The sequence below is a fragment of the Terrapene carolina genome, unplaced genomic scaffold, assembly GCF_002925995.2.
Source record: "Terrapene carolina triunguis isolate 2854851 unplaced genomic scaffold, T_m_triunguis-2.0 Scaffold96, whole genome shotgun sequence".
Lineage (NCBI taxonomy): Eukaryota > Metazoa > Chordata > Testudines > Emydidae > Terrapene > Terrapene triunguis.
Window position 1 is genome coordinate 31565673 of NW_020664447.1, and position 24625 is coordinate 31590297.

Here is a 24625-nt window from a genome sequence, read left to right on the forward strand (position 1 = left end):
TAAACTGCACGGGCAGCGTTTCAGGAGGCGCAGGCTCGCCTCTGGGAGCCAGGCTGAGACCGTGAGGAGCGCGGACACGGAAGATGATGCCCAGTGATTCCCGTGTTTAGGGGCCTGCAGGCGGGAGGTACCCAAAGCCCGGGGCACTGAGCGCCGTGGCCCCTCCAGAGCCGGGCCGCTCTCCCCAGTCTGGCCCTGGAGCAGAACGCACGTCGCGCGGTTGCGAAGCGGCTCTTCGGTAGCCAGGGGTTCCCTGCCCCGCAGGCGCCGGACTTTGGTGGGGCGGGAACCCGGCTGTAGCCTCGCCCCGCTGGGGCCGCGCCGCCCGGGGCCAGGCTCCCTCCGGGGCAGACGGGGCCGTGCCCCGCTCCGGGCGCCCTTTCAGCGCCCCAGGGCGGGGGTGGCGGGCCAGGCTGCCCGGGGGGAGGGGGCGGCCGCCAGCCGGGGCCCCGAGCACGAGAGGCGGCCGCCAGCCCGGCTGCCGGGGACGCGCTGCCGCCCGCCCAGCCGCTCCTCGCCCCCGGCGCGGGTAAGATGGCGGCCGCGGCTCAGGCGCTGAGCGGCTCGGGGCTGCTTCTGGCCGCCGCCGCCCTCGCCCTCCTGGCCGTGGCCATCGGCACCGACTCCTGGTACCAGACGGACGCGCGGCGGCACCGCGAGCGCTGCCGGAGCTTCGGCCACAAGCGCAGCGACCCGCCCGGCTCCATGTCGGCGCCCAGCCCGCACCTGCCGCTCCGCGCCCGCCCCCCGCGGGCCCTGCTGCCCGGCCACCCCCCGGCCTCTGCCCCGGCCCCGGCCGCCGCCGCCCTGGACTCGCACTGCGGCCGCCGCTTCAACTCCACCGTCTCCGGGCTCTGGAGGCGCTGCCACCGCGCGGGCTACGAGCCAGACAGCGAGGAGCTCATCCGGAAAGGTGCGGGGCTGGGAGCTGGCGGCGGAGTGAGGGGGGCGCTCGGGGGAGGCTGGAGTGGGAGGTCGGGCGGAGGGGGAGGAATGAGGGGCCCGAGACGGGGGCTCGGGGGGGCTGAGGGCTCTGTCCGGTGGGGAGCAGCCCGCGTTGCCCTTTCCCTGGGCTGCCCGCTGCCGGTAACCGGGTCCCTGGTGGCTGAGCTGAGCATCTCCAGAGGCTGGAACCAGCCGCTGTCCGCGGTGCTGAGCCCGCCTCGCTCCCCATTCAGCCCTAGGCAGCTGGCGCCAACCGGCCGGAAAGAGCCTTTGGGAAGGTCTGGGGGTATCTGTCGCCCACCCGGCGACCGGGTCCTCCGCCGCTTGCTGGGCCGAGGGCAGAGCCCCGGGGGGTGGGTGGGTCATCCTGTCGCGGGCCGGCTCAGTCCGAAGTCGGTCTGTCACTGCCCCCCCCCCCCCCCCGCCTATGCATCCCTAGAGCCGGCTCTGCCCCCTCAGCCTCTCACCTGGCTGCACCTGCTTCTGGGGCGGGGGTGGCGGCAGCGCCCAGCTGCTCTGGCCCGTCTCTTGGGGATGGGGGGACGGAAGCAATGCCACTACCTGGGGGGTAGCAGCTCAGGCAGCCAAGGAATTGCAAGGGGATTTGACACCTTCCCCTGAAGCATTTCCTATAGGGCAGTACCCTAGCTGAAAGGGAGCACTGGTGGCTCCAGGGGACCGAGCTCATAGCCCTGACCAGAAGTCTGTGGGCAGTAGTGGCTTTTCACAGCCAGGTAGCTTTAAAAGGTTGTTATATATTTATTGGAAGGGGTGTGGCAGATGCCTACTCCATGTAGCACTGCTACAGTTGTGCTGTTGTCTTGGCCAGGCCTGGGTCTGATTAGGGTGCTTCCCTCCTTGTCATTGAAAACTGGTAGGCAGCCCAATATGGTCTGCAGGGCTTTTCCCAGTCTATTTTTATAAGTCCTCACCACTGGAACTAGTGCCATGGTCCTGAGGAGACCCTTCCATATATTCCCTGGAGGGATTCCCCCCCCCCCCATATTCAACCTATGAATTTGCTTCACTGGGTCAGTATCTTTTTGGCAGGTAATGGCCAAGAAAAGAGTGAAATATTCCAAGCATGGTCTTACCTGAGCTGTACAGAAAAGGCCTATCCCCTCCTATTACAGCATGTGACACTTCCATGTATTTTAATAGGTATGTGCCCTCTCCCACTGCATGATCATCTCTCTGCTATGCCCCAATCTCTATGGTGGGGATAGAACTTTGATCCTGCTCCACCAGCACAGGCTAAGGAGATTATCCTTTAACAGGGCATATGACACACAGTTGAGAATTGTTCAAACATTATTATATTTTATTCTGATAGTGCAAACAGTGTGCTGTTTGACTTAGACAGTTATGAAGACAGCCCCTGTCCCACTTTGCCTACAATCCAGATAGACAAACTACAGAGTAGTTACGAAGTGGGATACAACAAAAATTCTGTTCTGAAGAGCATGATTTACTGACCCAATAGATATTTATTAACATGGACGAGTAGGGGCTGGGAGGAGAAGCTCCTTGACTTAGACACAAAATGAAAATAAATAGCAAAAACCAAATGTTCGAGTAGTTTTGATTGTGTCCTCCAGCTGTGGTTCAAGTCCCCATAGCCCCTGTACAACAGAAGATGGAATGACTCACTGTGGTGCTGGGCTTCATCTCTGAATCCTCTCTAATGTGCAGCTGTGGCTGTTGTTCCTAGAAATGCCATTACAAAATAAATTAGCTTCTTTCTCCATTTAATCTACCAGGATCCATTTTCATTTATATTTCCATGTTGATTTCATTCCACTAAAAGGCAGTTCATTAGTTTCATTTTATTAATTGACCTTGTCATTTTAAAATGTCTGCCTCTGTTTCTGCTTCCTATTGAATCATTCTGCTTCTACTGAAATTACTAGCGTTTTCCTCCCTCAAAAAACCCACCCCCACATTACTTCGAGTCTCACTGTATTCTTCTTCTTCTTTTTTTAATCTTTGCCAAGAGTCCATTCCCATCAGCCAGAAAAGTGCAGGCTTTTTTTTTTTTGGCACAGGAGTGGTGGTTCTCTGTCTAGGGCCTGATCCACCTACCTCTTTACTCATGGAAGTAAAATCATTCACGTGTTAGTATTGCAGGATCATGGATTTAAATAGATCTGGCTCTTTTCTCACCGTTTCCTCCTCATTCCCTGCTTTGCTCACAGCCTCTCCCCACCCAACTTTCCTGTGGCTACAGTTTGTAACCAGCCTCTTCAAGTCAGTGGGGAGATGACTTTGTCATTGTGCTCTTTGGGCAGGGACATTATTATGTGTAGGGAACTATAGGCAAACATTTTCACTTGTTAGGGTCTGCAGGTTGCTACAATTTATCATTGCAAGGCTCTCTTTCTCCTTGCTTTGCAACAAGCCCAAATCTGAAACCTTAATGGGGACTACTAATTGATTCATGGAAAAAGAAGAAATTTCAGAGGCCTGCAGTGACAGAGGAATAAATGACCTTATAAGATTTCAATAAGAGACTTTGTAAAAGATTTATTAAGGAAGCAGACTAGGAAGGGGGAAATCCATTGTTTCAACTCCTTATGGGCCTTCCTCAAGGTATGAATAAACTAAGTTCACCCTGCCTTTATCTAATTATTTACCTATTACTACAAGACAAAAACTGATAACAGAAATAGTGTCTGGTAATTTGGATGTAGTATCTTGCATTATTACATGGTAATGTGATTTTATAGAGACTTTCAAGCATCTCAACCTTTACAGATGAGAATTTCAGAACATAAATGTACAATAAGGTAGAGAAGCTGAAAACTATCATGAGCAAAATTTAGCTGAGGAAATATTCAAACATAAGAGGGAACGATAATGGGGGATTGTTTTAAAATGCTTTTATTAAATGCCCAAAAAACCCACACTTTTTCAATCATGAAAAGATTTCTTGGACAAAAAAAAATTCCTGATTAAGAGGAGAGATGAAAGAAGCAATATAAAATAAAACAAACGGAGAATCTGATGGCAATGCGTGCAATCAGGAAATGGAGATAGCTTCTCTTATCAGTTAAAGAGATCAGTGGAAAAAACCCCTATGGACAGCAGAGTTAAAAGACAATAAGAAGTTATTTAAATATAATCTGGAACAAAAAAATCCCAGCAATGGTATAGGACCATGTTAAAAGAACTGGGGCCTATTTTATAGTGCCTTCCTTCTACCAGACCAGGCTTTGATCTTGCTGAACCAGCTCACGTCCTTAGTTCTGTCTGAGCTCTCTCAAGGAATCCAGGGAAGCAATTTCCACCAGTTAGTTTTATTTTAAGCCTTCTTACCAAACAAATCAAAACTTTGCAGACTCTTCCCTCAAAGTCTGTGCAGGCTAACTGGTTGCTTCCCCAACTCTGACCCTCATGCTAGTAACTTTTTTATTAAGATGTCCTGGCACTTGCCTCAGAGCCTCAGCAATAATGGACTCCACACAGTCTGCCTTCTGTCTATTTGATTTCTGGAGCAGTTGCTCTCTGCATTAGTACCTGTAGCAGTGCATTGGGAGCACAGCCCCTGGTCCCTCAGCTTTCTGGAATATATTGCAGTTCTTTCCTCCATGTCCTGCTCTTTTTCATGTGCAGCAGATAGGGCTAGTTAACCAGTTAGCTAGCTAGCTAGCTGCAGGCCTCTGACCCCAGAGGAATGGTACCCCTTATAATTTCACAGTCCAATATGAGAAAAGGAAGGTAAAACTATCAATCATGATAGAGAAAAGGCAGTAGTAGTCAATAAATATTTTTTTCTCTGTACTTGGAAATTAGCAGGAAGATGTAAGTGATCTCATAAAGTGATAATGAAATACATACTATCCCATCAGTAATGAGGGAGAATGTTAAATAGCAACTGTTAATGTTAAAACACTTTAAAATCTGCAGGACTGGATAACTTGCACCCAAGGGTATTAAAGGAATTGGGAGAGGAGCCCTGTGAACAATTAATGTTGATTTTTAACAAATCTTGGAACACAGAAGATTCCAGAGGACTGGAAATGCCAGCATAGTGCCAACATTTTAAAAGGTTAAACAGGATTACCCAGGAACTATAGGCCAGTTACCTGGACATAAATCCCAATCAAGATTGTGAAAGACTTATATGGGATGCAATCAGGAAAGAATTAAAAAATGGTAGGATGAGTAATCCAAATAAACATGGTTGTACGGAAAATGTGTCTTGTCAAATAAACTTTATAATTTTAAATTTTGGATGTATAAGATGGCAATATCAAGCAAGAGTAGGAGCTGGTATTTCCTCTGTATATGGCATTAGTGAATACTGTGTTTACTTCTGGTGTCAACACTTCAAAAAGGATGTTGAAAAACCAGAAGGGGTTCAGAAAAGAACTACAAAAATTATTTGTGATCTGGAAAACATGCTTTATGGTGAGAGAGTAAACAAGCTTAATCTATTTAATTTATCCATGAGAGGGTTAAGAGGTGACTTGATCACAGTCTACAACTGTCTTCATGGGGAAGAGATTTGTGATAGTTAATGGCTCTTTAATCTAGTAGAAGGAAGCAGAACATTATGCAATGGTTGAAAGCTGAAACTAGAAAACCTGGCTAGAAATAAGGCACAATTGTTTAACTGTGAGAGCAGTTAACCTTTAGAGTAATTTACCTAGGGATGTGGTGGATTCCCTAACACTTGCAGTCTTTAAATCTAGACTGCATATCTTTCTAAAACATACACCATGGCTCGACCAGAAGGTATGGGCTTGATGCAGAAATTATCAGATGAGGTTCTTTGTCCTGTGTTATGTAGCTGGTCAGACTAGATTGAGATAGACAACCTATGGCACGCGTGCCAAAGGCGGCACGCGAGCTGATTTTCAGTGGCACTCACACTGCCTGGGTCCTGGCCACCAGTCCGGGGACTCTGCATTTTAATTTAAATGAAGCTTCTTAAACATTTAAAAAACCTTATTTACTTTACATACAACAATAGTTTAGTTATATATTATAGAAAGAGACCTTCTAAAAAGGTTAAAATGTATTACTGGCACACAAAACCTTAAATCAGAGTGAATAAATGAAGACTCGACACACCACTTCTGAAAGGTTGCCGACCCCTGGACCAGATGATCATAATGGTCTCTTCTGGCCTTAATATTTACAAACTTCAAATTCACCTTTAGGGAAACACTTCTTGATATATTTCTTGATATAGTATCTTCTGTTTCCACCCTACAATTTATAGTAAATTTCAAACCCTAAGAGAGAAAGTAATGGACTTAACATTTTGAAACCAGATGTATATGGGATTTATATTCTAAAAATATTTAAACCATCCAGTTTAAATAAAGAGCTGGTGCGTCTTTGTTTTAATCAATGAAGTTTTAGCCAACGAGTCCTTAGTTCAGATCCCTTGGGACATAAGTGATCTATAAAGCAAGCTAGATTCTTAAATTGTATATTTATATACTGAGATAATGTAAAATTGCTTCTCATATATATGTGATAGTACAATTATTCTTTACAGCAGTCTATCTAAAATAGGTTTTACCTTTGACACACCCTGCCTAACTGAATGTAGGAGGTAAATCATAGTGTTTGTTTTTGGGCCTGTATTGCAATATCTGTTTACTAATGTGACACTGATTTTTATAAGATTTGATTAATTTGGCTGTTAGTTTTATATAGAATTTCTAATTGTTATTTGTATTATAGCTAAGGCTACGTTTTAGTCACGGGTATTTTTAGTGAAAGTCATGGACAGGTCACGGGCAGTATACAAAAGTTCCTGGCCTGTAACCTGTCCATGACTTGTACTATACCCCTGACTAAATCTTGGGCACTCTGGGGCAAGGGGCGGCCTGCTGTTGCTGGGGTGGGGGCCTGGTAGCGGCATGTGGCCTGGGACCCCCGTCGCTGCTGGCCCAGGGGCTGCCTGAGCTGCTCAGGTGGTCCCTGGGCCAGACACACCAGCCACTGGAGTAGTCACGGAGGTCCCGGAATGTCACAAAATCTGTGAGTTCTGTGACCTCCATGACAGACTTGCAGCCTTAATTATAGATTCCATAAAAACTCACACCAAGAAGCTAGATCTATAACTGGGTGGCCAAACTGTGGCTTGTGAGCTGCATGTGGGTCTTTTATGGTTAAAGTGCAGCTCTTGGAGCCCCCCCAAGTCCTCCTCTTTCTCCACCTATTAGACTGGAGCAGGGAGCTTGGGATCTCTGCCTGGTGATGGGGTAGGGGCTTCTGCCCTGCAGGGAGGGGGGTCTTGAGGACTCAGCCCCATGGGGCACACCTGCTGGGGCTCCCGTCTTTAGCAGGAGTGGGGCTGAAGCCCGAGTCTCGGCTGGTGCCTCCTGCAGGGTTGAAGCCCCGATAGGTGTGCCCCAGCTCTCGAATTTCTGAAGATTGTCATATGCGGCTTGGAGGATCAGTAAATTTGGCCACCCTGATCGATAAGGTGAACACACTAAAAATTCAACCCTACCGTATAAAGTGTTTAGTATGGTAAATATTAATAATTAGATATGTAAACAGTGATTGACAATGATGATTGGAATTAGTTAGTTAATTAGATACCATGATGTGGAGGATGTGGCCTAAGTACTTAATTCAGAGCTGTACAAATCTTTTGTGAATGAGACCTGATCCCATTGAAGTCAATAAGAGTTAGATTGAGTTCTGGGAGTGGACAAGAGGCGTCCATACAGCAAAATCCCCCATATTACCTCTCTGAACTAAGTCTTTATTAACAAAATGCAAATCTTGTTCTTCTGCCCTTGTTGATGGGAGCTGTATAAGGACTTAGAGAGGGCGCATGCTCTGGAATCTCCCTCTTTAGTGTGGTTTTACAAATCTATGCACTCAGATTCAATTCTAAAATAAATTAAAATCAACAGTCTTTTAGCATGTGGGAAATTGAGATCACTCTCCCCCATCCCCTTCTCAATTTCTAAATATCCCCGGACTTAAGAGGGCCCCCGTGTACTTGCCTTTTTTTCCTTGTGAAGCCTGTCCCTCCCCCAATACCCAGTGGAGCCAGGTCTGTGCTGAGAGGTTACTGTCCCAATGAATCTCATTAGAGAAGAAAATCATAAGAACATAAGATAAGAATGGCCAGACTGGGTCAGACCAATGGTCCATGTAGCCCGAGATCCTGTCTCTGACAGTGGTCAGTGCAAGATGCTTCAGAGGGAATGAACAGAACTGGGTATTTTAGAGTGATCCATCCCGTTATCCAGTCCCAGCTGCTGGAGGTTTCAGGACACCCAGAGCATGGGGTTTTGTCCCTGACCGCCTTGGCTAATCACCATTGATGGATCTATCTCCATGAACTTATCTAATTCTTTTTCAAATCCAGTTATACTTTTGGCCTTCACAACATCCAACGGCAACAAGTTCCACAGGTTGTCTGTGTTGTGTAAAGAAGTACCTTATTTTGTTTTAAACCTGTTGCCTATTAATTTCATTGGGTTACCCGTTTTTTGTGTTCTGTGAAGGGTAAATAACACTTCCCTATTCACTTTCTCCATAGCATTCATGATTTTATAGATCTCTATCATATCCCCCCTTAGTCATCTCTTTTCTAAGATGAACAGTCCCAGTCTTTTTAATTTCTCCTCATATGGAAGCTGTTTCATACCCTTAATCATTTTTGTTGCCCTTCTCTGCACCTTTTCCAATTCTAATATATCTTTTTTGATATGAGATTATCAGAACTTTATGCAGTATTAAAGGTGTAGGTGTACCATGGATTTATATAGCAGCTTTGATATTGTCTGTCTTATTATATCTCTCTTTCCTAATGGTTCCTAACATTCTGTTAGCTTTTTTGACTGCTGCTGCACATTGAGTGAATGTCTTAGAGAACTAGCCACAATGACTCCAAGATCTCTTTCATGAAGGGTAATAGCTAATCTAGACCCCATCATTTTGTATGTATAGCTGGAAACATGTTTTCCAATTTGCATCACTTTGCACTTACCAGCATTGAATTTTATCTACCATTTTTGTCGCCCAGTCATCCAGTTTAGTGAGATCCCTTTTGTAATGTTTTACAGTCAGCTTAGGACTTAACTATCTTGAGCAATTTTATATTGTCTGAGAATTTTGCTGCCTCACTGTTTACCTCCTTTTTCAGCTCATTTATGAATATGTTGAACATCACTGGTTCTCACTACAGATTCTTGGGGACCCCACTATTTACCTCTTCATTGTGAAAACTGACCATTTATTCCTGCCCTTTGTTTCTTGTCTTTCAACCAGTTACTGATCAATGAGAGGACGGTCCCTATTATCCCATGACAGCTTAGTTTGCTTAAGAGCCTTTGGTGAGGGACCTTGCTAAAGGCTTTCTGAAAGTCCAAGTACATGATATGGACTGGATTATCCTTGTCCACATGCCTGTTGACCCCTGTCTCAAAGAATTCTAATATATTGGTGAGGCATGATTTCCCTTTATAAAAGCCACATTGACTGTCCCCCAACATATTATGTTTGTCTATTTGTCTGATAATTCTGTTCTTATAATTGTGTGCTTATCTTCAAATTCTTTCTTGGTTTGCTTTATTATACTTTCACACTTGTTTTGCCAGAGTTAATGCTCCTTTCTATTTTCCTCACTAGGATTTGACTCCCAATTTTTAAAGGATTCCTTTTTGCCTCTTTTACCCTGCTGTTTAGCCATCATGGCATTTTTTTGGTCCCGTTTTATTTATTTGGGGGTATACATATAGTTTGAGCTTCTATTATGGTGTTTTTAAACAGCCTCCGTTCTGTTTGCAGGCATTTCACTCTTCTGACTGTTCTTTTTTAATTTCTGCTTAACTAGCTTCGTTTTCATGTAGGTCCCCTTTTTAAAGTTAAATGCTATTGTGGTGGGTTTCTTTGGCATTTTCCCTCCTACAAAGATGTTAAATTTTAATTACATTATGGCCACTGTTACCAAGTGGTTCAGCTATATTCACCTTCTGGACCAGATACTGTGCTTCACATAGAACTAAATCAAGGATTGCCTCTCCCCTTATGGGATTCAGGACAAGACGCAGTCATTAATGGTGTCTAGAAATTTTATCTCTACATCCCTTCGAAAGGTGGCATATACCCAGTCAATATGAGGATAGTTGAAATCTCCCATTATTACTAAATTGTCTGCCTTTGTAGCCTCTCTAATATCGCTGAACATTTCACAACCATTGTCAGAAGGAGCTGAGCAGGATTGTTCCCTAGTTTGCTTTTACTAGTGTTTTGTTCACTCCCAGGCAATGGGGCTGCCTTCTCCCTCAGTGACTATTCCACACTGGCCCCCTCCTCTTTTAATCCCAGGTCACACTTTGTGCGCCCATCCTGAAACTCACTCACAGTCACACTCCCTTTTTTGGTTACACTTGCTCTGTTGCTGTCCTATTCATTTGCTGGCTTGAGTTAGTGGGTTAACTTTGAACTAAGACCATCATGCATCTGGCATGCTAGACTGGCAAACTCTGCTTCTTAGGACAACAAAGGCAATGAGGCACTTCCTAAAGTCAAGCTAGGTACAGACATTGCTCTTTCTGTGTCTTTCAGGAGTTATTCAGCGCTGCACTGCTGTGAAGTACCATTACACCTCATCCTCTCTGCCACGCAATTTACCCATCAATATTACCAACATCATCCGGCAGGACGAGTGGCATGCTCTCCGTAAGTAATCCAGACTCTTACCAATGCCATGCACCCTTACTAAGCAGGGTACAAGCATATTCAGAACCTTTCATATCTAGGTCACTGCCATGACTTCAGTACCAAATGCGGCACTAATTCAGAGATCAGTGAACGGTATCTAGAGCCTAAATGAACCTTAATTAGGGAGGCTGGAGACAAGCAAATTATGTTAACAGAAAGTGACCCAAGTGTAGAGGACATTTGGAGTGGCTACTGCAGTGGCCATATAAATTGGCAATAATGTTGCAGATCTGCTAGGGTGTGATGGAAGTGTCACTGCAGTTTATGGGATACCCTCACAACAGCTTGGTGTTGGTCAGACTCAATGCTGAAGCACAGATTAGTCCTAGTGGGTCAGGGCTGTACACTTATTTGATTTGTACAGTGCCTGCCATGCTTTCTCTCTACATCCCAAATGATGCGTAACCTCATTCTAGCTCCCTAACTCTCATGACCTCTCCTCTCAAAGCATGCTAATTTTGACTCTTCCACATGCCCATCCTTGCATCTTCCTGTTGCCAGTTCCTTCCTACCCAAACCCCTCCCAGCTGCCTAGTCACCTGCAACGCACCTGAAAGTGCTCCACTATCTCCTTCCTCACCTATCCATGTTCACATTGCCTTCTGGGGTTCCCTTCCTGGACTCCTGAGGATATGAGTTACTAGGCAACCCAGCTTCCCCTGCTGGTTTCCACCCTATGTAACTTACCAGCACAAGTTTAGGTGACTTTTTATGCAATTAATGCAACACGACTGAGATCATGCTGCAGCCTCACACATCTGCATGTTCATATAGGTGCTGCACATGGATGCTGTCACAAAGAACTATGGTGAGAGAGACATGCAAGAAAATGTCATAGGGCTTGACAAGTCTGTAGGCATAGGGCTCAGAACACTGGATTCCTACATTCTGGTCTAAATTTTCAAAAGTGCTTAGTGATTTTTGGTGTGCCCAAGTTGAGACACATTAAAGGGGCCTGATTTTCAGCAAGTGCTGAGCATCAGTCCTTTGAAAATAAAACCTTTTTAAAGTGATGCAAGTTGGGCTCCCAAGCTCATTATCATTTTTTAAAAGGTAGCCCTCTGCTCCAGCAGAATCAGAGACAAGTAGGTGTACTACAGTGAGGAAGAGAGGAGCTGAGACCCAGATAGCATTACCCAGTGTCCCCGATACTCCAGTACACAGGGAACACCCCATCCATTTCCCCAACCCCATTTGAGCTCAGGAAAAAGAAACTGCCAGGAGAAGTCAGCCAGAAACTGAGTTGTTGGCAGCAGCAGAAAGAAGCAGGGACCTCCAGATGTTTTTTTTTTTTGTTTTTTTGTTTTTTTACAGCTTTTACTATGGACATTCTCTCCCGTTTTGATTAGCTGTTTGCTCCAATCCTCTTCCTCCGTAGCCTCACTACACCTGCCCTCCGTACTATTTCCCCCTCCTTTCAGTGTCTCCTTTCCTTTGTCTCTCTGTCTAGCTAATCATTTCCCAACAACAACAAATAACCCCAGTGTAACAAAGCAACAAAAAAGTTGTGGTTTTAACATGATGTTTGCAAATCCTCAGAGTGTTTGCTATGCTGGTATGTTGTATCCCTTCCACCCATCACCCTCTGTCCAACTTGTCTCTTGCACTTCAGGACAGTGTGTAGTTCCCACCACAAAGAGGTCCTGGTCTCAGTGTACCTAGACACTACTGTAATGCAAACAATTTCTTTCTAAGAAGGTGCAGTATGGGAAAGCCCATCAGGGATACTAATTTATTAGTAGACCTAATAATCTCAATGGATTGTCTCTCTTGCCTCCCCAACATCCTGTCTTGGTGTCTCCTTTGTTTCTTCCCCTCTTGCTCCTCTCTCTCCTCAGATCTGCGGAGAATGACAGCCGGCTTCATTGGCATGGCAGTCTCCATCATCCTGTTTGGCTGGATCATTGGTATGCTGGGCTGTTGTAAACAGCACGAGCTCATGCAATACGTGGCAGGGCTGCTCTTCCTCATGGGAGGTGAGAGTTTTTCTCTTCATTCTAATATCAAACTTTTGATCGAAAGCATTAGAGCCACATCCCAAGCAGGTAGAAGTATAATCAGCCTCATCAGCAAACAGCACAAAGCCATTTATTAATGCAAGAGTTGATATAACATGGAGATTGAAATTTTAGACCCGCATGGCAGGAGATGAGTCAGGTTTCTTCTTTGCATCTGTGTCAGTGTAGATCTCACTGTAGGCATGCATGCAAGATCAGAGTCTTCTGAGTAGTGGTGTCCATCAAGGCTGTGCATGTCCCCTGCACCACCTCGTGCTCCTGCATGAGGATATAAACGGTGGGGCAGTAGTGACCCTCCCTCAGTTCCCTCTTGCTGCCCATAGAAGTGAGGCAGAATCCAGTGACTACTCGACCCGCTACACTCTTCAGAGACCTTAAACCAGTTCTTCCAGTCCATTTGGTGAAGAATTCTGTCCCCACACTTTTTCTCTAAAGGACATTTCTTTTTTTAAAAAATGGTAAATTGATGATCTCCATGTACAGCAAGGCAAGGGGCTTAGTGCCAACCACCACACCTCATGGCAGAGTCCACTCACGGTTCAAACCCTACCCATCCTGCAATGGGCTGAGCCTCCTCAAGGATGGATACAGATGAGGCTTCTTCTGCCTAGGAGAGCTACCTCCTGAATAAGTGCTTTGTGTGCAAGTCCTTCTCTGCCAGGACCCACAAATCCAGGGAAGCAGGGCTCAAGCTACATTTGCTTGAACAGTCCATGTGGGTCACTCTAGTTGTAACAGTCACCTCTGGGTCCAGAGTGAGGATGGATAAGCCAGCATTGGCCAGTGCTCATTCAAGGACTTAACACACTTCGGGATGGGGCAGTGGAAAGTAGAGAACACTGGCAGAGTCAGTGCTGAACACTTCAGTGTCAAGTAAGACCTTGGCAATGACAACCTAAGCATGGGCGCCTCAACTGCAACAGTCCTGGCACTGATTAAGTCAGCACGAACAACTCCAGCTCCCGCACCAACTGCCCTGACTCAGGCAGCACAGCCAGCCCCTGTGCCCACTCATAAATAACATACCAATTTGTGTAGTTGGTCTGAGCATCCACGTAACTCCGACTGAGGGGAGCTCCCAGATGGAAGACAAGGGAACACCACTGCAAGGACAAAGTTCCTAATCAATCCTGCAGAACGAGACCCAGTTGCAATGATACTCATGACAGAGCTGAGCAAGAGGCTCAGGTATGCTCTGGAGACATCGATATCACTCCCAGGGATGTTCCCAATATACTGAAGAGATAGCTGGTACCAGCCTTGTACCATTACTGATCATCACCCTTGAATGAGGTGAGAGATTCCTCCTCCCGTCACTGATGTAATTCTTCTTTCCAGCATTGAGCAGAAAGCCCTGTCTCCTGTCATCGGAGAACGACCCAAGGAGGGTATCTGGGAGTGCAACCAGCATGGAGGGGGCACTGAGCCAGCCAGCCCTAATGTGGCCAATATTTGTATAGCATGCCATATTGGTCTTACTGACAACTGTCCTCCCACATGTCAAGGAGCAGATCACCTTCCTGCACCCCAAGCTCTCTGGCAGCATTTCTGGCTAGGCCAACCACACTAGAACCAGATATTGCCCCACAGAAAAGGAGACTAGAGGACAGCCCCCAGCATCCTCCAACGGCAGACAAGGTGGTAACACTAGCATTCGCCTCAGCAATAGAAGACTTTAATACCTTCCAGGACCTCCTGTCCTGAATGGTGGAGTTCTTGGACATTGAGACTAAGTTCATGTAAAGAGTCTCACAAACTGTTTGATATTCTGAGTGTGATGACCCTCGCCAGCATCGCTCTCCCTATTAATGAAAGGATCCCAGAACTGGCGAAAGGGCTATGGCAGACCCCGGCCACTCTTCCTCCCACCTCCAGGAGTGTGGAGAAAAGGTATCAGGTGCTGCCGAAAGGTTTTGAGCACTTCTGTCTTCACTCAAACCCAGGGTTATTGGTCATCTGCAGTGCAAGAGAAATCAAAGTCTAAGAATAAGGACCCACAAAAGTTAGACCTGTTTGGACAAAAGGCATCTTCATGAGGTGTTGCTTTGGGTGGTGAATTACCAAGTACAATTACTTCATGGGGAAAAAATAGCAGGGATAACATGGAAGATCATCAAGGAGGAGCAGATGGTTCATGAGAACATTGCTGCAGGTAGCTATGGATGCCTCTGATAAGACTGCAAGACTGATTGATTGCCACAGCCCTCACTACAAGACAGGTCTGCTGGCTCCAGGCACTGGGCATACTACAAGAAGTACAGGCCATGATAAAGGACCTGCCTTTGGAGGGAATGGTGTGCCTCACGTAGTGGACAGATGAAGTGCTCCACTTCCACAAGGATTCAAAGGCCTTGTTAAGGTCCCTGGCATTTACACATTAGCTCCCTACAGAAACTCTTACAAATATCAACCCCACCAACCGCAGGGGAGGTCGTCTTACTTCCAGGGCCAACAGCTGGAATATCAGCTGCAGGGGATGCCCATCTTCCACCTCTTTGGCTAACCCAGCTTCCCCTGAGACAGCAGATTTGATGGGAGGCTTGAGAGTCACAACGGTGCTGATCTAAAGTCTATAACTACTTCAGGAACTACTTTGCCCCATTCCAACAGGCCCGCGTGGCTGTCACAGCTAACAAACAGCATTAGACAACATTGCCCAAGGCTACCTTGTACAGTTCCATTCACTACATTCTGCCTTCCCCATCCTGTGACCTTTCTCATAAGAGCCTGTTAAAACAAAAATGATCTCATTGCTTCATCTGGGAACCATAGTGGAGATACCATGGGAATAGAGATACAGTATTTCTTTATCCTGAAGAAGAGAAGGGATCTTTGTCCTACTCTACACCTGAGACAGATTCAGGATGGTAACACTTGTGTCCATCTCTGCAAGCCCAGGACTGGTTCATGGCTCTCAACTTGCAGGATCTGTACTTCCATATACCCAGCCAGCGCACAGGAAGTATCTAGGATTCATGTGGGGTCAAACTATTACCAATACTAGGTGGTGCTGTTTGGACCCTTTGCGGCCCTGAAAGTCTACACAGAATGCCTAATGATGGTAGCAGCACAGCTCAAAACAAAAAGCATCCACATCTATCCTTACCTGGACAATTGGCTGATTAAGGGTGGATCTCAGCAGGAATCTGCAGCACATCATCTCTCTCCCTATTCTCTCATCTGGGACTCCTAAAGTATGTCTGAATGGCACACTCCTGTTGGTGGGTTGTGCAGTAGACTCTATATGCCCTCCTACCACAGCACAGTGCGACACTGCTTAGGAAAGTAAAGTAAGGACAGGTCTAAACCCTATTGGTACGTATCCTACTTGCCCAAGCAGTGCCTCCCCTACATTGCTGTTTTTAGCAGTGTAGTGTCCCACTGCCTTCATGTTCCTGGAGTCTTTCCCCACCACAGGGAAAGGCTCCAGCAGTGAGAAAAAGCTGTCAGGGGTAGAGGCTGTGAGGAAAGACTGCAGCAGTTCCCCATTATTGGAGCCTTTCCCTGCTGCAGGGAGCTGCCAAAGCCTTTCCCCACTTTCTGCCCCCAGTCAGAGCTTTTCACAGACACGTGTAGCTACACACCACAGTGTGGACACGGCCTGCTTTTCACAGCTGTGTGTAGCTGCGCCTATCCTATAGACCGCTGCTACTGGTGTGCAGTGTAGATGTAACCCTGGTGAACTATGAAAAACAGTCTCTCATCCCATCACAGACAACAGAGTTCGTAGGAGCCCTGATTCCAGTTTGGCAAGAGCATCTCTTCCTGAAGAAATGCTCCTGCCCCAGCAATCACTGGTGCTTGACTGCAACTGTATAAATGTTTCTGGGGCTGCTAGGCCACATGTTGGCCCACATGTACATGACACTGCTTGGCAGACTTCACCTGCGACTGTTCAGCCTTTGTCTCAGGTAGCTGTATTCTCCAACAAAACACCAGATGAACAAGAAGATGATGGTCCTATTGCAGGTTGTCACAGAACTGAGCTACTGGAAGGAACCTGAAAAATGGGCTTGGAGGTGTTACCATTCTGAACCCCTCTTCCCCCTCCCCCCCCCCCACTACTTTAATCGCACACACATCAGGTACAGATTGGAAAGCCCACTGGATCATCTACAAAGGCAAGGAACTCAGATACTAGAGAATATGAGGTTCTACATCCATGTACTGGAGCTCACAGTCAGGCTAGCCCACATGGCCTTTCTATCTGTTCTTCAAAAACTCCACAGTGCAGATCCTAATGGATAACACCTTGTGCTGCACTACATAAACCGGTAAGGAGGCATCTGCTTGGCTCCTCACTGCCTGGAAGTCATCGGGCTCTAGCCATGGAGCCAACAAGGATAACCCTAATGCGTCTTCATCTCCTGAGTGTCACCACCAACCTAATGGCTTTCCTAAGCAGAGAATCAGTAATTACTTATGAATAGTTGTTTCATAAATTCCAAGACCAGAAGGTACCATTGTGATCATCTGATCCTCCTATGTAACACAGGAGATAGACCTCTCCCAAAATTTTTCCTAGAGTGTAGCTTTAATCTTCATTTAAAAATGGTCAGCAATGGAGTGTTCTGGAAGTCCATCATTGATCTGATATTCCTATGTTGCACCTTCTCTAAAAACCACAACATGTGAAAATTGGTAGTTTAGGTCAATAATCAGGGTAAATTTTGGAGGAGTGGGGTAGGGGATTTGAAGCCATGTCAACCAAGGTTTCTGAGAGAAGATGGCCTGGAAAATGAGCTATTTTTCAGGCCGCAAAAGTCTTCTGCCTTTTTTTTGGCCACTTAAAAAAAAGTTTGGAGGAGACATGCACCATAGTTTACTAGCCTCCCCGAGCGGAGATATAGTGCACAGTGCAAAATTTAGTGGAATAAGAAATGTTCATTTTGGAATGAGATGAGGATTTGGCAAGCTCCAGCAAGTTTAGTGCATTGATAAACAGGGCAAAGGCAGAGCCCGCTGCTTCCTTTTAAAAAAAAAAATTCTAGTCTTTTACCTAGCAATGAGATCTTCGCATAAAACCTGAACCCCAGAAGGCTGGACAGTGGAGAAAATGAATGTTTGCTTGTAGCAAAAGGTTCCTAAGAGGACATTTTACCTTGTGTCTAAGCGAGGGAGAGCAGGGGAAGCTCAAAAGGGCCAGACCTTGGCTACAAGTACTTCCTGAGCTGGGAGGCAGTGGGACTGCCTTAGGCCTGGTCTACACTACGGGATTAATTCGGATTTAGCAGCGTTAATCCGAATTAACCCTTCACCCGTCCACACTACAGAGCCAGTTAATTCGAATTAAAGGGCCCTTTAAATCGATTTCTGTACTCCACCTCGACGAACGGAGTAGAGCCTAAATCGATTTTGTTAATTCGAATTAGGGTTAGTGTGGCCGCACACCACCGAATTACTGTGTTTAAGTTAATGGGGTAGTGGGGCCGCACACCATCGAATTAATGTGGTTAAAAACCGAATTAAGGTGCTTAGTGTGGCCGCGCACAATCGAATTTATACAACCTGTTTCCCAAATTCGAATTATCTAAATTCGGATTAATCCTGTAGTGTAGACATACCCTTAGTTAGAGGAGTCTGGGTACCTGCTCTCCTCTGGTCCATTCAGGGAATGGAGTAGGCCACTGTTGGTAGTTGAGTCCAAGACAAACAGTCCCCCTGGAGACCGAGCAGCACAATGTCCTGGCTTCCCAGCATGAAGGCTGGCTGGCGTGAGACGTGTAACTTTAACTCCTGGCTTTCCAACACTTGGGTGCTGGTATTTAAATGACCTATCCAGGACATATGTGATGGTGGCCACAGGGTAGGTGGATGTGGCTACAACCTTAAATTTATTGGTGCATAACTATTCAGCACAAATATATGCCAGGTGCTTTAATAGCAAAGGCTGAACCTTTACCAAACCAAGAAAGAACCAGCTGAAAGGAAGCCTTTCTCTGGGAATGGGTGAAAAAACAGCAGGAAGTTTACAATGGAGGCCTACCTAGCTCGATTGAACTTTTGGTGAACTGAGGGGGTAAATAGCATGTTAGCTGAAATGAGAGGCCAGATTTCTACAAAGGGCACTGAGAGGATTAGGAACATGGGCAGGAAAGGAAATAAGTCAAGTTAGCAAAATGCAGCAGAGAAATAGAGAAAATTAATCTGAAACAGCTCCTGGATGGTAGGGCACAGGTGAGACACCAGTGTAGGAGTGAGCACTAAGGCCATGTCTACACTTACTGCTGCTCCGATCGATGCAGTGGTGTTGATTTAGCAAGTCTGGTGAAGACCTGCTAAGTCAATGGCAGAGCACTCTCCCATCAACTCTGGTACTCCAGCTCCCAGAGAAGAGTAAGGTAAGTCTGCAGGTGAACATCTCGTGTTATTGCTTAGGTCGACGTACCGCAATGTCATCAACTTCAGTTACGTTATGCACCTAACTGAAGTAATGTAACTTAGGTCTTGTCTACACTACTGTGGTAAGTCAACCTAAGTTAGGCAGGTGTGTGTAATGGGGTGAGGGGAAACTGACCTGAGGAGCTGAAAAATGAAATGCAGTATAGTGGAGCTGTGGGCTGCATTTGTTTTTTTTCCCCATTTTCTGTAAGATTTCAGTGTAAAGAATAAAAGGTCATCAAGAGTCTGAGACTTGGCACTGCCTGGGGAGGGAGGAAGGAAACTATGGGTGCAGCTGCATTGCTTTGCAGGCTTGGTCAAAGGCCGCCTATTCTTTTTGCTTTTCTCCTGCAGGTACATGCTGTATCATCTCACTCTGTACCTGTGTGGCTGGGATTAATTTTGAGTTGTCTCGCTATCCTCGCTATGTCTATGGGCTGCCAGAGGATATCAGCCATGGCTACGGCTGGTCCATGTTCTGTGCCTGGGGAGGCCTGGGACTTACTCTTTTGGCTGGATTCCTCTGCACGCTGGCCCCCTCGCTCAATGCCTCTCGTACTGCTGTACAGAAACCCAGACAGGAAAATGGAGCTGTGTGACCTCAAAGGGTGCAGGAGAAGAGACTCCAGCAAGCACAGCCTAGGTAAAGCTGTGGGTTAACAGCCCCATGGAGATGGCATTTCAGCCCCATTGCGGAGAGTGGTACACACCTGTGGAACAAACTAGGGATGTTAAAGGTTTTTGGCCAAGTCCTGGGGCAAATACGACGCTGTGGTTCTCCTGCTACAGAATTTCTGTCTTAGACTCTACGACAAACTGGGGTTAATGTCTTACTGACTAGCTCATTGATTTAAGAGGGAGTTTTTCTTTTATAAACAAGGGATTATCTCCTGTTTATTTGAAACACTAACTGCAGCTCTTTTGTTCTAGTCCAGTTGTGGAGGATTCTTGTCCATTATAAATGTGTAGCTGCAGAGTTTGTGTAACACTGACAGGAGGCTGAACACCCTTCCAACTGGCTTGCCCTCTAGCAGTTTGGCTCAGCCCTCCATCGTCCAAAAGAGCGTGGCTATCCAAATAGTGGTTAGGGCAATTCATCCATCCTCAGTATTGATTATGTAATGGGGGCTGCCAGTGGCCACTACTGAACTTGCTTGGAAAGACAGCAGGAGTTAAACAAACCAGCCTTCCCTTTCTGGGGGGAGGGGGGAGTTGGTCCTCTGCTCTCCATGTCAGTCACTTCTTTGAGTAAGCAGCAGCATCTGCCACCTAATGCACATGACCCTAGTTATGAGTGTGTGCAAAAGCTAGGAACAATAAGCTACAAGCACCATTCATGCACTGTGGAATTGTTCCACAAGGAGACAGAGTGGCAGTGGTTTCAGCTGCTGGGATCAACCTCAAGGACCCAGCTACCTTCTAACTGAGGTACATGACTCCTAACTGCAAGGAAAGAGCGCTCTCTGAAAAGAGTTACGAGCTTTTACTGTTGAGCTTAGAGGGAGACACATTGCCACCACAAAGATGGAGCAGTCACAGTAGCTTGTTGCAGTATATCCAGAAGATTTATAATTTATTTTCCCCAGAAAGCTTGGCTTATGCTCATTTCAAACACTGTCCCTGCATAGGCTTTGTCCCTAGTTGTCTGTCTAGAATGGGGGATACATCAGCTGTGCACAGTTCAATCACAAACCCACAGCTCAGTTGATGCCATGTCCTGTAACCAGCAGAGAACAAAACATTTTTTGGAGGAATGGATGGTGAGCAGCTTGTAACCCACATCAGCACTAGGGCTAACTCAGGAACATGAGCCAAGCTACTACTGCCAGGTAAAGTTTTCTTTCATACATCCCTCCTACTGCCCCCCCAACAAGGTGCACAGGCAGTGGGAGAGGGCTGTGTTTCTCTAACACAACTGAATGGCATGTAAGATAAGCAGTGCTAAAGTCAGTGTATTTATAAAGTGTCATTTTTAAATGGAGGCTGTGATTCTCAACTGGCATTAAAGTACTGAAAAACTTGTTTATTGGATGGATTGGTGAGTTATTTTCTTTCACAGCACTGCAGAGCAGTAACTACTCACTCCACCTCAAGCTGTATACAATAGTCATATTAACAGGTTGAGAAAGGGGTGTAACAGCCACCAAGAGGGAAGGATCCTGGGTGGAATTGGGAGCAAGAAAAGAACATTCTTTTGCAAAGGAGAAGTAAAGAGAGGCTTGTGGTAGGGAACAAGTACATGACCCTCACAAAAGACTGCTAAAGCCAGTGTAGAATTGGACAGGCTCTGCTTAGCTGTTTGCCTCCGCTGACTGCAGCAGTGAAAGGATTGTAGATATGTTGAGGACCTTGCATCCCTTTGGCCTGCAGCCAATGGTTGATTTAGATTACATTTACAACCCCTAAATATATCATTCCCTGTCACTCCTACTCCACAGCAAGTGGCTCTAAAACATAAGCAATTACTCTCACCCTAGGCTTTAAGCCTGTCCCAACCCAAGTAAGACTTCAAGGCCAATTTCACATTCATGGAGGGGATGAATTATTTTCCCTTCAAGTTGTAGCATTATGAACCTTATCTAGGCAAGGATTTTTTTTTTTGAAAGGAGGGGGAAAAAAAGCTTTATTTTTTTTCCAGCACATAAAATATGACCAAACAATCCAGTCTTAACCATCCTCTGTTTAGTCCAGTCCTCTCGAATTCCAGCCTGTCCAATTCTGCCAAGGCTACAATACCTGATTGCGGTGCAGAGATTAGGCATAGTATTGCAGATTGGCTTTTTTCTTGGCCTGAACCTCCAGGATTCCTTCCATGTAGTCCTCATGGGTGAGCTCTGTGGCTCCACGCCGAAGTGCGATCATCCCCTACCCCAACGAGAGAGAGAGAGTAGTTAAGGGACAGAACACTGGCTTGGCACCACATCAACCTGTCATAAATTACTCCATCCCACCCCAAGCTTTCCTCTTTCCACCTTCTTAGCATCTGCTGTGGGAGTCTGAGGGGGCAGGAAATAGGCTGTTAAGTGATACTCACCGCTTCCACACACACAGCCTTACACTGTGCTCCATTGAAGTCATCTGTGCAGCGAGCCAGCTCCTCGTAATTCACATCAGGGCTAAGAGAGAGAACAAAAAACAAACCCATAAAACCCCACACTGCCATTGAACAGCAAGGTGTGGAGTGTCCTTAAAGCACCCAGCATCAAGCTCTACACAGGGGAAGGAGCACCTCCAGCCCCAGGCTTAAGGAACAAAGATTTATGGTACTCTTTCCATAATGTCCCTCAATGAGCTGGGCTTCTCCTCTTTCATACCTGACATTCATCTTGCGTGAATGGATCTGCATAATCCTAGCTCTGGCCTCTTCATTGGGCATCGGGAACTCAATTTTGCGATCTAGGCGTCCAGACCGGAGCAGAGCAGGGTCCAGGATATCCACACGGTTGGTTGCAGCGATCACCTACAGAGGAGCAAGAATATCAGCCTGAGGCTCCTGGGGGGCAGATACTCTGTTCTGGGCTCCCCTGCCTAGCAGGATGAACCAGCTCCCTTGTGCCATGAGATCACCTTCCTCATGAAGGGCTTGCAACCCCCCATAGAGCCCACTGTGGCTTAACAACAACAGAGCTGCCTCTTGCAGGGAGAGAGTTACCTTGACTTGTGTGTTGGGTTGGAATCCATCAAGTTGGTTCAGAAGCTCCAGCATGGTCCTCTGCACTTCCCGGTCTCCAGCCTTCTCGCTGTCAAATCTGGAGAAGGAATACAGGAAACTGAGTCAACTCTGCTCATGCCTGTAACTCCCCCAGGTGCCCTCATCCACTTATACTGCCCCAACACCAGCCTCCCTCCCCCTCTTTCATGTTTTGATCTTCCAAAATGTACATGGGCATCATTTGGGTCTCACTGGGCCCAAACCATTTGCATTCAAGCCAGAAAGGGTTAATATTGTCTATGCCAGCGTGATAAGTGTTAATAGCATTAGTAGGTGCCTGCAATCCTGATTTGCACTGAGGCAGAACCACCATTTACTGGTAATAAATAGGATCCTTATCCTTGTGGCTCTCGCTGCCCAGCCCCAATAGCTATGCAACAGACTGAGCTGGCAGGAAGGATCAAATCATTCATACAGGAAACAAATATGCTTTTGAAATGATCCCACCCACTAGATTGGGTTTACTGCACACAGATAGAGACGCACCCTAAAACTCCCCACCTACCCCACAATCCTGGGAGTTCACTCCAGTTCTTACAGCATGGCCTGCAGATCTCACCTCTTGGTGCCAATGGCATCCAGCTCATCAATGAAGATGATAGAAGGAGCTTTCTCCTTGGCCAGCGCAAAGGCATCTCGCACCAGCTTGGCGCCATCTCCAATGAACATCTGCACCAACTGTGGGCCAGCCAGCTTCAGGAATGTTGCCTGGAGGGTAGAGAACAAGTCAGTTACACAGCTCCTTCGCCCACATTGCACCAACTCTCTGCTCTCTTACAGCACAGGTTGGAGCCTATCATGCCTTACCCTAGAGCCGGGGTTCCCAAACTGTGGTACATGAGGCATTTCTGGGGGGTAAGTGGGAGAAATTGTGTAATGGTGGATTATTTTATTTATTGCATTTTCATAATAGGCTACTCAGACAAAGCTTTAAAACTCCGTGGGAATTTGTTATATAAAATACAGTAGTTAATTGACTTCAAGATGTACCAATGAGAACACAGATACACAGAGATGCTGACATCCAGACTCCTCATCTCCAATCACCGTATAGCGCAGGTTCAGTTGCCCAGCAACTGTCCAGTCTAACTGAGCTTATAACTTGGTCAGGGTTTTTTTCTGGTGGTATAATGTCACACTATATCTGTACATAAGAGTGAAATATGGACAGATGGCTAAAGACAGGTAATGTTAAGAACACCACACAAAGTATCAGTGATGAGAAGGGTAGGGGTACACGGTCAGCTGGTAGATCTGGAAGGGGGTACGCAATAAGAGTTTGGGAACCTCTGCCCTAGGGGAATTCTGTTACTCCCTAGTGGGGCAGGTCTGTGCACTCAATCCCTCTTACCTTTGTCTGGGCAGCACATGCTCTAGCTAAGAGGGTTTTCCCTGTTCCAGGTGGCCCATACATGAGCACTCCTTTGGGGGGCTGGATACCCAGGTTTTCAAACTTCTCCTTATGATTCATTGGCAGGACAATGGCCTCCACTAGCTGCAAGGACAGAAAAACATTAAGAAAAGAAAACTTTTTCCATCAGAAACTCTGATGCTAATCCAGTCCTTAAGCTAAAATCCCTAACCTCCCACCCTGTGGATCCAGACTGCCTCAATTCCAAACTGAAATGCAGGGGAAAAATCTACCTGTAGGGATCATGTTATTCACAGACTGGATTCTAAGTACTTCTATGACCCCATTACTCATAGTATCTGAGTGCTTCACAATCTTTAATGTATTTATCCTCACAACACTCCTATGAGGTAAGGAAGTGCTATTATCCTGACTATATATATGGGGATCAGAGACACGGCGAGACTAAGTGTCTTGCCCAAGGTCACAAAGGAAGTCTGTGGAGGAGCAGGA

At 46.4% G+C, this 24625-nt stretch overlaps 2 protein-coding genes across 4 annotated transcripts in view; one reads left to right on the plus strand and one right to left on the minus strand.

Annotated features, from left to right (window-relative positions):
- The first annotated feature begins 534 nt into the window (after positions 1 to 534).
- LOC112117355 (transmembrane protein 178B-like) lies at positions 535 to 20158 on the plus strand. The gene is made up of 4 exons (XM_024215306.3): positions 535 to 913; positions 10495 to 10608; positions 12489 to 12626; positions 19404 to 20158. The coding sequence occupies exons 1-4, from the start codon at positions 535 to 537 to the stop codon at positions 19646 to 19648; spliced, it is 876 nt and encodes a 291-aa protein (XP_024071074.2). The 3' UTR covers positions 19649 to 20158.
- The window catches only part of PSMC3 (proteasome 26S subunit, ATPase 3), a 36678-nt gene continuing 14322 nt past the window's right edge, over positions 2270 to 24625 (minus strand). Inside the window, exons 7-13 of one of the 3 annotated variants that reach the window (XM_024215283.3) lie at positions 24113 to 24256; positions 23321 to 23469; positions 22702 to 22798; positions 22364 to 22509; positions 22084 to 22165; positions 21786 to 21914; positions 2270 to 2652 (exon numbers count right to left, since the gene is read on the minus strand). In XM_024215283.3, coding sequence (XP_024071051.1) covers positions 21804 to 21914; positions 22084 to 22165; positions 22364 to 22509; positions 22702 to 22798; positions 23321 to 23469; positions 24113 to 24256 — 729 coding nt within the window. In that variant the 3' untranslated portion in view covers positions 2270 to 2652; positions 21786 to 21803. Of the gene's footprint in view, positions 2653 to 12727; positions 14625 to 20595; positions 21915 to 22083; positions 22166 to 22363; positions 22510 to 22701; positions 22799 to 23320; positions 23470 to 24112; positions 24257 to 24625 lie in introns of those variants that run through there. The other 2 variants (XM_024215292.3, XM_024215276.3) reach the window with 2 other exon arrangements.